We start from the raw sequence: 15,099 nt of genomic DNA, 5'->3' as shown, positions 1-15,099 counted from the left end.
AATAGGTACTAAAAATATTTGTGATACTTTAGAAAAAAAACTGAAATAGTATGTGTGCTATCACTTCAAAAAAAAAATGAGCATACATAAATTCTCGAAGGTACGTGCCAAAACGTGTATCATTTATTTCTGGTCAAATGAGTAAGGAAGATTCTTTCCTCTTTGCTTCTTGTGTATTTCCTAATTTTATGTATTTTCTTTCTTTTTTTTTTTTTTTTTTTTTTTTTGAGGCAGAGTCGCTCTGTCTCCCAGGCTGGAGTGTAATGGCGTGATACCAGCTCACTGCAACCTCCACCTCCCAGGTTCAAGGGATTCTCCTGCCTCAGCCTCCTGAGTAGCTGGGATTATAGGCATAGGCCACCACACCTGGCTAATTTTTGTGTTTTTAGTAGAGATGGGGTTTCTCCATGTTGGCCAGGCTGGTCTCAAACTCATGACCTCAAGTGATCTGCCTGCCTCGGCCTCTCAAAGTGCTGGGATTACAGGCCTGAGCCACTGTGCCTGACCTAATTTTATGTATTTTCAATTCATTCTACAATGCACGTTAATTATTTGGGTAAATAAAAAATCTTTAAGAGAAAAATGTTGGTTTGACAACCTGGTAATACCTACCAAAATTAAAACTGAATATGCCCTTTGACACAATTCTGCTTCTAGAAATTCATCCTACAGATACAGATGTTCAAAGAAATACAAAGATGGGTATTTTGTTACTTTGAAAAGCAAAATATGGGAAACTTCTTAAATGTCTGGGACTGATTAAACTGTACACCTCAAGCAGCAGTAAAAAAAAAAAAAAAAGATTTGTATTATCAGATATGTGCTGAAATGGGAAAATCACTACAATATATTCCTATAATACAGTCATAAGTGAAAACAAGGTACCAAATGGGTTTCAAAGCTATCTGGACACTACTCATGGCTCAGGTATACTATTGTACCAAGAACTCCCTGGTAAGGAGAAAGACACTAAAATCTGTACTTACCTCTTTGAAAAGAAACAGGAGACATACTTCAGCAGGTAATGGGAAACCTGAATCAGAAAGATAGCAGAACTATTACATATTACAGCTATCTAATTTTTACTTTGTGGTAAATGTAAAAATTAGTAACTTACAGTCAGATTTGAAGTTTTCTGCTTTACATACAGGGTCATGACATTTTTGATACCAAACTTCATTTTTCAGATCAACCAGAATCCTTTATGTTTAAAAAAAAAAAAAAGTAGTATTAATACCAAGACTGGGTAGAAAACAAAATCCAGCTGCATGCTGTTCCAAGAAATATGCCTAAGACTTAAAGATGGAGAAAAATTAAAAAGTAAAAGGATAAGGATAGATATATACCAACCAAAACGGTGGTTGCCAAAAATCACACAAAATGAACTGCAGGGCAAAAAGTAGATACTGATGAAAGTTCCCCCAGGAAGATGTAACAATTCTCAACCTGTACTCACCAAATAATACAGCTGCAAAATATGTGAGCAAAAATGGACAGGACCACAATGATAAATCTACCATAAATCAAGGTTTTTAAAAAACATACTCTCAGTAATTTATAGATCAAATAACCACAAAAAAGGTCCAATAAGGATACAGAAAAAATGAATGACAAAAAGCAATTAAGAAGTTTGATCTAATAGGTAAATATGAAGCAGTTCTTTATAAAACCAATTCCATGCTAGCTATAAAGTGAATTTTATCAAATTTAAAATCATCACTTCATACAGAACACATTATCTGAGCATAAAGCAAATTTTAGAAATAAAACTTAATAGAAATCCATAATTTGGAAATTAAGAACAACTTGAAACAACCAATGGTTCAAGGAAAAATAGTGGAAATTAGAAAATGCTTAGACCTGAGTGGACTGGAAGTGTACATATTAAAATATGTGAAATGCAGCTAAAGTCACCTTTAGAGGGTAATTTATAGTCTTAAAATCTTGTGTTATGAAAGAAGAATAGCTAAAGATACATGGATTAAGTAACTAACGTAGAAAACAACGAACTGAATAAAGAGACCAGCCTGGCCAACATAGTGAAACCCTGTCTATGCTGAAAATACAAAAATCAGCTGGGCGTGGTGGGGGGCACCTGTAATCTCAGCTACTCGGGAGGCTGAGGCAGGAGAATCACTTGAACCTGGGAGGCGGAGGTTGCAGTGAGCCAAGCTGGTGCCACTGCTCTCCAGCCCGGGTGACAGTGTGAGACTCTGTCTCTAAATAAATAAATAAGTAAATAAATAAATAAAAGGCAGAAAGTCATAAAAGACAAAAGTAAAAAGAATCAACGAGGCCTACATTTGAAGAAAATGAAATTAGGGTAAAATTGATTTAAAAATAAGGCAAAGACACAAATGTTATTAGAAATTAAATGCATCATATGTTTTTAAGAAAACAATATTGTGAACAACTTTTGCCAGTAACTTTGAAAATTTTTGTAAAATAAAGTACTACATAAAAATAAACTAAGCAAACTTAAAAAGCAACAGAAAACCTACACAATCCTATAATCACTAAAATTCTTAAAGATTTGATTAAATAGTTGAAAATGTTCCCACATTTTACAGAAAAGGAAATAAGATGGTTAACACTCCCCATGGCAGTAGGTGAGGTGTGGGATGGGGAGGTGGTAAGGGACCTGCACCCAGGAGCAAAAAAAGGCAGGTGACTTAGTCTAATCTTCCCTTAAACATTCTAGTAACAGGCCTCCCAATTAATGAGCTAATAATGCTGTGGCTCCCAAACTCTACAGGAAAGTGCCCCGGGCACTGCAGGATATTGAAATACTTCTAGAAAACACAGTGATACTTGACATTTCTTGAGCAATCTGAAAACTCCTTGCTTGCAGTTCACATGTGACTTCATTCCTTTCATTCATGCTCCATCTTTGTAGAGCTGGGCTTTGGGGTGTGGTTGTAATAAAAAGCACCATTAACATCAGGCCAGGCGTGGTGGCTCACGCCTGTAATCCCAGCACTTTGGGAGGCCGAGGTGGGTGGATCACAAGGTCAGGAGTTCGAGACCAGCCTGGCCAACATGGTGAAACCGCATCTCTAATAAAAATACAACAAAAATTAGCCAGGCATGGTGGTGGGCACCTGTAATCCCAGCTACTCGGGGGGCTGAGGCAGGAGAATTGCTTGAAGCCAGGAGGCAGAGGTTGCAGTGAGCCGAGATTGCACCACTGCACTTCAGCCTGGGTGACAGAGCAAGACTCCATCTCAAAAAAAAAAAAAAAAAAAAGCACCATTAACATCAATGGAGAACAAGGTATGAGTTGGGGAGGGTGGGGTCTAATCTGATTCCAGGGTTTAAGAGTGCATACATAGGCCTGGTGAGGTGGTTCACACCTGTAATCCCAGCATTTTGGGAGGCTGAGGTGGGAGGATAGCTTGAAGGCTGGAGTTCAAGGCCAACCTGGGCAAGAGAGGGAGATCCCATCTACAAAAAATTTAAAAATTAACCAGCCATGGTGGCACACCTGTAGTCTAAACTATGTGAGAGGCTGAAGCAGGAAGATCGCTCAAGCCCAGGAGATCAAGGCTGCAGTGAGCTGCTGCACTCTGTCCTCAAGCCTGGGCCATCACACTGCACTCAAGCCTGGGCCATCACACTGCACTCAAGCCTGGGCCATCACACTGCACTCAAGCCTGGGCCATCACACTGCACTCAGGCCTGGGCGACAGGGCGCGACCCTGTCTCAAAAAAATGAAAAAATGGAGAGGATACATCCCATTAAGAAGTAATCATATTTAAGAATGAAATAAAAGTGGTGTTTTTTTTAGTTTATGGATACTATTATTCAAACTGCTACTAAACTGTTCGGACATAAACACTTACCAAGTTGTTTGAAATTCATTACCAGAGCTCGGGTATTTCTGTCGGCCTCAGAGAAAATGTGAAGAAACAAAGACACCAGGGGAACCACGAACCAAGAAAATCGGGGAACGTCTGGACCAAACGCTAGGAGTTCAGTCCTTACCTACAGAATGCTCTTCGTAGGACGTTTCTGACTTTAGAACTGCATTTGGTAAAAAGTCTAGAATCAATGCATTATGAGGCATGCTTTCCGGAAATGTCACCCAGCTATGCAACTTGAGTGTAAAATGCAGGTGATTCACAACCTCGGTGCTTCCTGCTGTGTGCATGGATTGCTCACGCCTGCCTCGGGTTTCCTCCTGAGTCAGAAAGAGCAGGAAGGGCCAGGGGAGCCGGGCCAGATGCCCCGGGCCTCACTCTGCCCCATTTGTGCCTTTTCATTCACTGTATTCCTACATTATTAGTAAAGCTTGACACTGGGCAGGATTTCTGATCTGTGTGGATGTAATTTGATTATCCATCCCGAACTTCATTAGTAATCAGGGAAATTCCCAAGAAAACTACAATATTGTTTTACATCTGCCAGATTAGCAAAACCAATTTTTTAATCCTAACAATACTAAAGTGTTGGTGAGAATATGGAACAGTAGAAAAATCTCAAAACACTGCTGGCAGGACTATAAACTGGCACACCCATTTGGGAAAACAATTTATGATCTAGTAAAATTAATTATGTGCATATTCCATGACACAGCAAGTCCACTTTGAGAAACTCTAGCACATGTATACTAGGTGATATGTACAAGACGGTTCCCACCTTCATGGTTTATAATAGCAACCCAAATGTCCACTGTGGGAAACAGATAAACTGTGGCATATTTATATTTATATACATGGCATGCTGCACAATAGTGACACAAATAAGCAACAGCTACATGCTGCAACATGGGTGAAAATCACAGATATGCTACCGCAAGGCAAGGGAAAGGATGCGATTCGAAAACAAGCAAAAGAAAACACTATATTGTTTATGGTCGGGCACGGTGGCTCATGCCTGTAATCCCAGCACTTTGGGAAGCCAAGGCAGGCAGATCACCTGAGGTCAGGAGTTCGAGACCAGCCAGACCAACATGCAGAAACCCCGTCTCTACTAAAAATACAAAAAATTAGCTGGGCATGGTGGTGCATGCCTGTAATCCCAGCTACTCGGGAGGCTGAGGCCGGAGAATTGCTTGAACCCGGGAGAGAGAGGTTGCAGTGAGCCGAGATCGTGCGATTGCACCCCAGCCTGGGTGACAAGAGCGAAACTCTGTCTCAAAAAACAAAAGAAAAGAAAAAGAAAACAGTATATTGTTTAGAGATATGAACGTATATGGGAGAAATCATAAAAGCGAGGAAAAGATGAACACAAAATCGGGATACTGGCTACCATCTCTGAGGGCCAGGGAGAGAAGGAAATTGGGGTTGGGCCCACAGGTGCTTCTGAGGTTTGATCAGCTTCTGGTTGTTAAGGTGGGCGGCAGATACGACAGGTGGTCACTTTAGTCTTTAAAATGTGCGTATACAAGTGTGTTATTGGCTGGGTGCGGTGGCTCACACCTGTAATCCCAGCACTTTGGGAGGCCAAGGCGGGCAGATCACTTGAGGTCAGGAGTTTGAGACCAGCCCAGCCAACATGGTGAAACTCCATCTCTACTAAAATTACAAAAATTAACCGGGCATGGTAGTACACACTTGTAATCCCAGCTACTTGAGAGGCTAAGGCAGGAGAATCACTTGAATCAAGGAAGCGGAGGTTGCAGTGAGCTGAGATCATGTCACTGCACTCCAGCCTGGGCAACGGAGTGAGATTCCATCTCAGAAAATAAAAAAAAGTGTGTTATCTATACTTTTGTATGTATGATATATTCCACAGTTAAAAAACAGAATAGATTATGGAGACATAATACAAGGTGTTATGATCACCATGTGATAATGATTTTTTGGTAAGTTAATACGCATAGAAAAAAGAACAGAAGAAACGTCAACTGATAGCTGCAGTTACGCCCCGGCTGTGGCACTGTATCTCCTTCGTGTTTTCTACGTTATAGCTTTGTGTATTGAGCATATAGTTTTTGCAAGCTTTTTTTAAATTGAATTAATCTAAGTATATCAAGTATGGCACTGAACCATGCTACCCAATGTGTTTCCAGCTTCCCAGCAAGAGCTTCCCAATCATTCCCCATGGCCAGCACACAGGCCGCATATGCTTGAGGATACGGGAGTTGCTTTGACATGAAATAAAAAACAGCAAAATTTCTCACCTCATAACTGATAACTACTGGGTATCTATTTCTCTCTATTCTAATCACATCCTTTTATATTTTAAAGTTCTATTTCTGGCTTTACTTTATCCTTTACTTTCCCTCCTCTTCCCATGGGCGTTTTAAAGAAAATCTCTAAAACAGGGCCTGGCATATACAGCAAGCATTCAATAAATACTAGTTCCCTCAGTACCACGCTGTGTCTTGAACGAGTTAACACAATCCTAGCTCCAGCTCTTAACACTAACTGAGGAGATCCCTTCTTGCCCAAACCTGTGCACTTTCGACGTAGAGTCCATAAGGTGGCAAGGGCCAATGGCAAGAGGAAGGACAGGCATGCTTCCCATCCTCACTGCTCCCTGCCCACAGCCTTCTCCCAGCCCTGCTCAACCCCACCTTTGTCCTCTCCACATATACTAAGGGGTTATCTTAGCAAAGAAAGTATACATAAAGCTGACATGCTAGAAGCAACGCAATAATCACAACATTTAAATTAAATATTATGTAATGCTAACCATATACAACAAATAGAAATTTAATACAACAGCTGAGTGCAGTGGCTCACACCTGTAATCCCAGGACTTTGGGAGGCTGAGGTGGGTGGATCACAAGGTCAGGAGTTCGAGACCAGCCTGGCCAACATGGTGAAACCTTGTCTCTACTAAAAATACAAAAATTAGCTGGGTGTAGTGGCAGGCGCCTGTAATCCCAGCTACTTAGGAGGCTGAGGCAGGAGAATTGCTAGAACCCGGGAGGCGGAGGTTGCACTGAGCTGTGATCGCGCCACTGCACTCCAGCCTCGGCGACAGAGCAAGATTTCGTCTTGGAAAAAAAAAAGAAATTTAACACAACTAAATTTATTTTTAAAACAAAATAGTTTTCATATTCGCAACTTTATTTAAAAGTTATAAATATTTAAAATATAATATTGGTTAAATACACACAAATCATTAATATTACTTACATTATATTATTACTCTTATGGGCTCTTCCAATGTTTTCACACCACCGATATTTACAAATATCATAAACCAGTAATTCTTCTGGGAAAAAGTAGTTCCAACGCCGAATTCCTAAAATGCAAATAATGTTTCTAAAGCTACTATCACTCTATCATATAACAGTTAACAAAGGATGAGATTAACTTTACCTCCTTTAATGCCATCTTTATTCACCAAAGAAAGAACAAAATGATCAACTTCAGGATAGGGAGAACACCGAAAACCTTCAATGGTTTCTACTGCAACAGAGAGAATGGTTTATAAATTACAATAGCTGAAAGTTGAGAAGTTAAATTTTGATTAAATGTTGTTGAGCACAATTACGGGTTTTGCAATCTCTCAGCCTTCCCTCACTCTTTGCAATTTCAGTCAATTCATGTTTGTGACACTACAAGGAAGCAGGTAAAATTCAAACCTCTCAATTAGGTCAAATGTTAACTAATTTCATAAAAAGCATTTGAAATAATTTCAACTGCTGTCTTTATTTTGGCAAAGAGAAAGGCAGTCCCTCACATCCAGAACAGGCGTAGCTCCATCAGCCAGGTCTTGGTGTTGCCATGCACTAGCCTGGCACGCCTACCTCAGCCGGGCATTCTCCTGTGAACACAGGCAATCTCACAGAACTTCAAAAGATAAGGCCCCTGTGGTCATGAGGACTCAAGGCACAAAGATAACCACTCTGTAATCATGTCCCAACACAGGCAAAACAGGAACATCTTCCAAACCACAAACATGACCAACACCCCCGATCCCAGCTAACAGAAGCAACTGCTGGTTTTTTTGTTTGTTTTTTTAACAAATTACAGTGTTAATTTCTATTCTGATTTCGTTTCAGTTAAGCTTTACTAAGAAAACCAGTCCTAGAATTGTCCCTAACAACACCCAACTCAGAACAAACCCCAAACTTCCTGGTATACTCCCCCAAGCCACCCATTCCAAGCCCAAATCCAATCCTCCCGGTCCTTTCCAACCCCCTCTTCCCAAGATGCCCCACTTTACTGAAGTTTCCCGTGGTGTGTGCTCACCATTGCTTTCCTGGCAATACACTCAGCTGACCTGCTATAGGTGTGTGCCCTGAGACCTTTAGCTGGAAGGTACTGACAATCCAATTATATTTTCTATCTAAAAAGCTACTGTAGTAATTTAGAATGACCTATTTTAAATATCATTTAATTTTTTTTTTTTCTTGAGACAGAGTCTTGCTCTGTCGCCCAGGCTGGAGTGCAGTGGCGCGATCTCGGCTCACTGCAAGCTCGGCCTTCTGGGTTCAAGCAATTCTCCTGCCTCAGCCTCCTGAGTAGCTGGGATTACAGGCATGCAACACCACGCCTTGCTAATTTTTGTATTTTTAGTAGAGACGGGGTTTCACTGCGTTGGTCAGGCTGGTCTTGAACTCTTGACCTCATGATCCGCCTGCCTTGGCCTCCCAAAGTGCTGGGATTACAGGCGTGAGCCACTGTACCCAGCCAGTATCATTTAACTTTTAAGGACAAGAATCTAGTTTGCTTTAAATGAAGTTTATGTTTCACTTACTAAAATAATATATATAATTGGAGAAATATTGAAAAATATATTAATGTGGAAATGTGAGAAGCAGACTCTAAATCAATGTCTATAAATACATATAAGACAGAAGAAAATAAACATAAGAAAACTTATCCATATTTTAAAGCTTGTAATCATACCATACACATAATTTTAGAGACTAGTTTTTCTTTTAACATCACAAATGGGTGTTTTCCACATTATACAGGCTTCACAAATTTAAATTTAACAGCTAGAGGATTTCATAGTATATAACCAATTCAATTTTGTTGTACATTTAGATTGCTGTCAGTTTTTTGCTATTATAAATAACAATATACGAAAATATGTGTATAAAAATGTTTACTGGAGGGTTTATGTAAGAAATCTTTGAAAAAAACACTCTATGTTCTTCAGTAGAGGAATGGGTAAGTTATGACAGAGCTATACCATGAAAAACTATACAACCATTAAAAGACTGAGGAAGATCTCTCTCTATATATAGGAAATATAGGAAACGCTCTTCTAGGTTAAATAGCAAATGATTTCAGTGGTTACCTGCCTTTGATCATGGACAGAAGAGTGAAAAAGAACTTTACGTTTTCATTTTGTTAACCTACATTATTTTTGTAGTTTTTTGAAAAACACCATAAAATGAAAATTAGTGAATAATCCTTTTTTTTTTTTTTTTTTTTTTGAGATGGAGTCTCACTCTTGTTGCCCATGCTGGAGTGCAATGGCACAATCTCAGCTCACTGCAACCTCCGCCTCCCAGGTTCAAGTGATTCTCCTCCTCAGTCTCCTGAGTAGCTGGGATTACAGGCACCCGCCACCATGCCCAGCTAATTTTTATATTTTTAGTGGTTTCACCACGTTGGCCAGGCTGTTCTCAAACTCCTGAACTCAGGTTATCTGCCCGACTCGGCCTCCCAAAGTGCTGGGATTAGAGGCATGAGCCACCACGCCCAGTGAATAATACTTCTTAATAAACATCTTTCTCATACTTTTTCCATTTGAGATAGAAAACCTGAAGTAGATTACTGATTGATTAATTGATTAATTGATTGGTTGAGACAGGGTCTGATTCTGCTGTCCAGGCTGGAGTGCAATGGCACCAACAAGACTCACTGTAGCTTCAACCTCCTGGCCTCAAGAGATCCTCCTGCCTTAGCCTCCTGAGTGGCTGGGACTACAGGCATGCACCACAATTCCTGGCTAATTTTTGGATTTTTTGTAGAGATAGGGTTTTGCTAAGTTGCTCAGGATTGTCTCTAACTCCTGGGCTCAAGTGATCCTCCCGCCTCAGCCTCCCAAAGTGCTGGAATTACAGGTGTGAGCTCCTGTGCTTGGCTAGAGGTAGTTTTTGAAAGGTCAGTGATTATGAACACTTAACACTGAAGATTTTAAAGGCAACACAGATTCTGTACCCTTACATTTTGATAGGAAATTATTTTTTAAAAATTACCTGAAGTAGCTGGGTGTAGTGGCTTGCACCTATAACCCCAGCATTTTGGGAGGCTGAGGCAGACAGATCGTTTGAGCCCAGGAGTTCGAGACCAGCCTGGGCAACATGGTGAAATCTCATCTCTACTAAAAATGCAAAAATTATCTGGGCGTGATGCTGCACACCTGTAAACCCAACTACTCCGGAGGCTGAGGCAGGAGATGGCTTGAGCCTGGGAGGAGGAGGCTGCAGTGAGCCGAGATTGCACCACTGCACTCCAGCCTGGGTGACAATGAGAGATGCTGCCTCAAAAAGAAAAACAAACATCAAAAAATTTACCTGAAGTGCCGATACTGTTAAAATATCCAACTCCTTTTTGTTTATTCTGAGATGGCTCACATGTAAGAATTCGTAAAGTATCTGAGAACCTGAAGAAGAAATAGGTAAAAGAAACAAAGCACCATTACACTGGAACTAACAAGGCCTGGCTACAGAAAGGACACTGAATTCCTAATAGTTCCTCATTAAAATCCTTTGTTCAGCAGATAATTGTTCTAGGACATTTATGCCACATTTGCCCATAAAACCACAAACCCTACACATATAAAAAAATATGATTTGTCAATTAAAGAAAATAATTTTTTTAAAAGAGTAGGTTGGTGATTACTTATAATACTATCCTTAATTACAGAATGGATCAGGGGACTCTAGGACTGCTGAAGCCCTGTGTCCATGGTTTCATATCTGCGGATTCAACCAACCGCAGATCAAAAGTATGTTTTTTAAAAAACAATAAAAATAGGCCAGATGCAGTGGCTCACGCCTATAATCCCAGGACTTTGGGAGGCTGAGATGGGCCAATCACCTGAGGTCAGGAGTTTGAGACCAGCCTGGCCAACATAGTGAAACCCCCGTCTACTAAAAGTACAAAAATTAGCTGGGCATGGTGGCAAGCGCCTGTAATTCCAGCTACATGGGAGGCTGAGGCAGAAGAACTGCTTGAACCCAGGAGGCAGAGGTTGCAGTGAGCTGAGATTGCACCACTGCACTCCAGCCTGGGAGACAGAGTGAGACTCCATCTCAAAAAAATAAGTAAATAAGTGAAAATAAAAATAAAAAAACAATAAAAATAATAAAAATAATACAAATTAAAAACAATATAGTATAACAACTCTATAGCACGTGCACTATGTTAGGTGTAGGTAGTCTAGAAGGATTTACAGTATTATGTAGGGGGACGCGTGTGGCTTATGTGAAAATACTACATCCTTTTATACCTGCAGATTTCTGTATCCACAGGGATCTTGGAATAATAATCACCCACAGACACCAGGAGACGACTATATAACTCTATGCACCAAACACAAAAAGCCTGTGAATTTTTTGTTACAACAATTTTAGAGGTGTGACTTATAGGAAGAAATGAAGAAAGAAGGAGGGGTGAGAGCAAAGGGGAAAAACAGATTAAAATTAACGGAAAGAAAAGGTACATTCATAACCATAAAGGATTTAGCCTTTATTTCAAGAAGTAAACTACCTGGTATTTACTTGGAATACACAAAAGACAAGGTAACTGTATTCAGTAGAAGAACCCTCCACCTCTGTAAGATTCATATTGAAACTGCGAAAGAAACGAGATTGGGTAATCGGGAGATTACCTGCACTTCGGGCTGTAGTTGCTTTTCCCATATGAGCTAGAACTAACAATGTTGCTTTTCGCACTTCTCCATACGTGGCAGAAAGAATGTGACCTTATTCTGGTGCCAACGGGGTGGCAGGAATAACACAGTTTTTACACTCCTGCTATGGCACTTTGCACTTCAGAATCTCGGATACTACTACTGCTACCAACAACATTCACTGAGCAGATGTCACGGGCTGGGCACAGCTGTAAATGTTTTATGTGCAGTTTTAACTTTTTAAATCCTCTCGACAACTCCGTAAGATAGGTGTTAGTATCACTTCCATTTAAAGGTAGGAAACTCAGACCTTACTTCTGAGACATGTTATTAAAGAACTCAAAGAGTACAAATATACATATACATATATATGAAGAAAAACAATCCATCTTCCATCCTCCTGGGTAACGGCTGTTAACTGTATAACCTGATACCTACAGTAATGTATTTTAGACAATTACTAATTTCTAGAGAATCTTTCCTTAAAATTATATTTAAGTGGCCGGGCACAGTGGCTCACGCCAGTAATCCCAGCACTTTGGGAGGCCAAGGTGGGCAGATCACATGAGGTCAGGAGTTCGAGACCAGCCTCCCCAACATGGGGAAACCCCGTCTCTACTAAAAATACAAAAATTATCTGGGCGTGGTGGCACACACCTGTAGTCCCAGCTACTTGGGAGGCTGAGGCAGGAGAATCGCTTGAACCTGTGAGGCAGAGGTTGCAATAAGCTGAGATTGCACCACTGCACTCCAGCCTAGGCCACAGAGCAAGACTGTCTCAAAAAAAAAATTATATTTAGAAAGGCAAAAGGAAAAGAATTATGGCAAGTTGATGGTAATTTAGTCTGAACCTTAACCATGTTTTGGGCTGAAAAAGTTGCCAGCCTAGAAAAACGGGGAATGAAGGCAAATACAGTAAGTCCTCACTTAAGGCCATGGATAGATTCTTGGAAACTGCAACTCTAAGAGAAATGACATCTAGCAGGTCTTTGAATAATGTTGTTTTGTTCAACATCATTTCCTCATAACGGCAGTCCCCAACCTTTCTGGCACCAGGAACCGGTTTCCTGGAAGACAATCTTTCCATGGGTGGGGCAGGGGCAAGGTGGGCTGGTTTCAGGCTGAAACTGTTCCACCTCAGATCATCAGGCATTAGATTCTCATAAGGAGTGTGCAACCTAGATCCCTCCCATGTGCCGTTCACAGCAGGGTTTGCACTTCTATAAGAATCTAATGCCACTGCAGATCTGGCAGGAGGCGGAGCTGAGGTGGGAAGGTGGTATTGCTCGCTCACTCGCCTACTGCTCACCTCCTGCTGTGGGGTCCAGTTCCCACCACAGACCACTGGTCTGTGACTCAGGGACCACTGCCTTCTAACATGGATGAGAAAAACAACTGGATTCATCATACATTACTTTGTTTAAAGTTCAGTTTCCAGTAACTTATCAACATCAAATGAAGACTTACTATAGTATTTCTGTTGAAAGATGAGTTTCACAGATTTTATTTTTATTTATTTATTTATTTTAGTTTTTAGCAATGGGGTCTCACCCTGTCACCCAGGCTGGAGTGCAGTGGTGCATTCATAGCTCACTGCAGCTTTGAACTCCTGGGCTCAAGTGATCCTCCTACCTCAGCCTCCTGGGTAGCTGGGACTACAGGCACGTGCTACTGTGCCTAGCCAACATTAACACTTTTAAAAAATGATCAAAACATGGGAACCTAAAGGCTCAACAATAGAACTCACAATAAATTCCAGAGTGTCAATATAATGGAAATTTACATAGGCATTAGAAGTTTTATTTACAATTAATTGTTGGCAAATTCTTAACAAATATTCATAAAATCAAGTAGAAAAAACAAATGACAATCATTTAAATAATAATCTCAGAATATTTTTTGATTAAAGGAGCTATACAAATTATATGTATGTGCATACATGAAAAGAAAATGAGACATTTTAATAGTAAAATATTTCCAAATGCAATACCAGTAGTATTGTTTTCTTCTTTACAGAAGTGATAATCATTTTAGAAAAATTGGAAAATATACTAAATATAATCCTAAAAAGATATATAGAGAAAATTAAGTGTTCAAATAAACGTTTTACTATTATCTTTTAGCTAATGGAGAAAAGAGAAAAGTTAACTTAGAACTGTAAGAACTGGCTGGGTGCGGTGGCTCACGCCTGTAATCCCAGCACTTTGGGAGGTTGAGGTTGGCGGATCACCTGAGGTCAGGAGTTCGAGACAAGCCTGGCTAACGAGGTGAAACCCCATCTCTACTAAAAATACAAAAATTAGCCGGGTGTGGTGGCAGGCGCCTGTAGTCCCAGCTACTTGGGAGACTGAGGCAGGAGAATGGCGTGAATCCAGGAGGCAGAGCTTGCACTGAGCCGAGATAGCGCCACTGCACTCCAGTCTGGGTGACAGAGTGAGACTCTGTATCAAAAAAAAAAAAAAAAAAAAAAAAAAAAAAAAAAAAAGGAGCTGTAAGAACTGACATTTTCTTAAGGTAGAATGAATTTAGATGATTTACATTTTAGTAATATACAATGCCATTCACTGTTTAATAAATATTCATGAATACAAAATTGTTTGATGCTGCTACTACATACCTGACATTGCTGACCAAAGAAGAGAGAAAATATTGATATTCGTCAGAAACATCTTTTGACTGTGTAGGAAAAAATCTGTTATCTTCAGTAACCTCCAAAGCCACACGCTTTCCTATTTTTGATGATTTATATAGCCGAAAGTTTCTATTTCTTGTATAAACTCCTACATTAAAAATTGATAAAACAATATGAAAGCATGTTTTCTGTTATTAGTTTCATAGTCAGCAAATATTAAATTTTTATATAGCATTAATAAAAAATAATTATTTTCTAAATATAGCTGTAAACAAAATAAAATTAAAGCACTATATAAATTAAAACAAATTGCAGTCAGCATGGAGGAATGCCACATTCTGAAACAGCAAACTCAATTATTCTGCAGCAATTCTGCAACTGAAACAAATGGAAAAGCTGGACGCAGGTACTAGAAAGTTTGAGACAACCAGAGAGCTTCCAAGACAGTGAAGCTGTGCAGTGCTAAATTCCAGAGAAAAGGGAAGGACCAAAACCAACAAATATCTAGAATAAATCTAACAAATATGGATAAGATTTCTATTCAGTACATTATACAACATTACAGAGAAACATTAGAGAATACTTAAGTAAACAGATGGGCCTACCATGTGCATAGATTGGAAGACTCAATATTATAAAAATGTCAATTCTCCCCAACTTGATCTATAGATTCAAGGCAATCCAAATAAAAATT

General features: G+C 39.9%; 1 protein-coding gene across 26 annotated transcripts in view; it reads right to left on the bottom strand.

Moving 5' to 3' along the window:
- Positions 1-15,099, bottom strand: part of PRIMPOL (primase and DNA directed polymerase) — a 45,418-nt gene that overhangs the window by 2,257 nt on the left and 28,062 nt on the right. For 17 of the 26 annotated variants that reach the window (XR_679936.5, XM_063809227.1, XM_001162592.8 and 14 more), the window contains 6 exons: positions 14,391-14,553; positions 10,434-10,522; positions 7,276-7,365; positions 7,090-7,198; positions 1,118-1,200; positions 987-1,033 (listed from right to left, as the gene is read on the bottom strand). Coding sequence is in view for 24 of the 26 variants with exons in the window: in XM_063809227.1 (XP_063665297.1) it covers positions 987-1,033; positions 1,118-1,200; positions 7,090-7,198; positions 7,276-7,365; positions 10,434-10,522; positions 14,391-14,553 (581 nt within the window). In the remaining 2 variants the exon portion in view is untranslated. Of the gene's footprint in view, positions 1-986; positions 1,034-1,117; positions 1,201-4,797; positions 5,132-7,089; positions 7,199-7,275; positions 7,366-10,433; positions 10,523-14,390; positions 14,554-15,099 lie in introns of those variants that run through there. The other 9 variants (XR_010156372.1, XM_009448644.5, XM_054683523.2 and 6 more) reach the window with 2 other exon arrangements.

This window comes from Pan troglodytes, chromosome 3 (assembly GCF_028858775.2).
Source record: "Pan troglodytes isolate AG18354 chromosome 3, NHGRI_mPanTro3-v2.0_pri, whole genome shotgun sequence".
NCBI lineage: Eukaryota > Metazoa > Chordata > Mammalia > Primates > Hominidae > Pan > Pan troglodytes.
The sequence above is the reverse complement of the archived record's forward strand: the minus strand, read 5'-3'. Positions and strand labels throughout refer to the sequence as shown.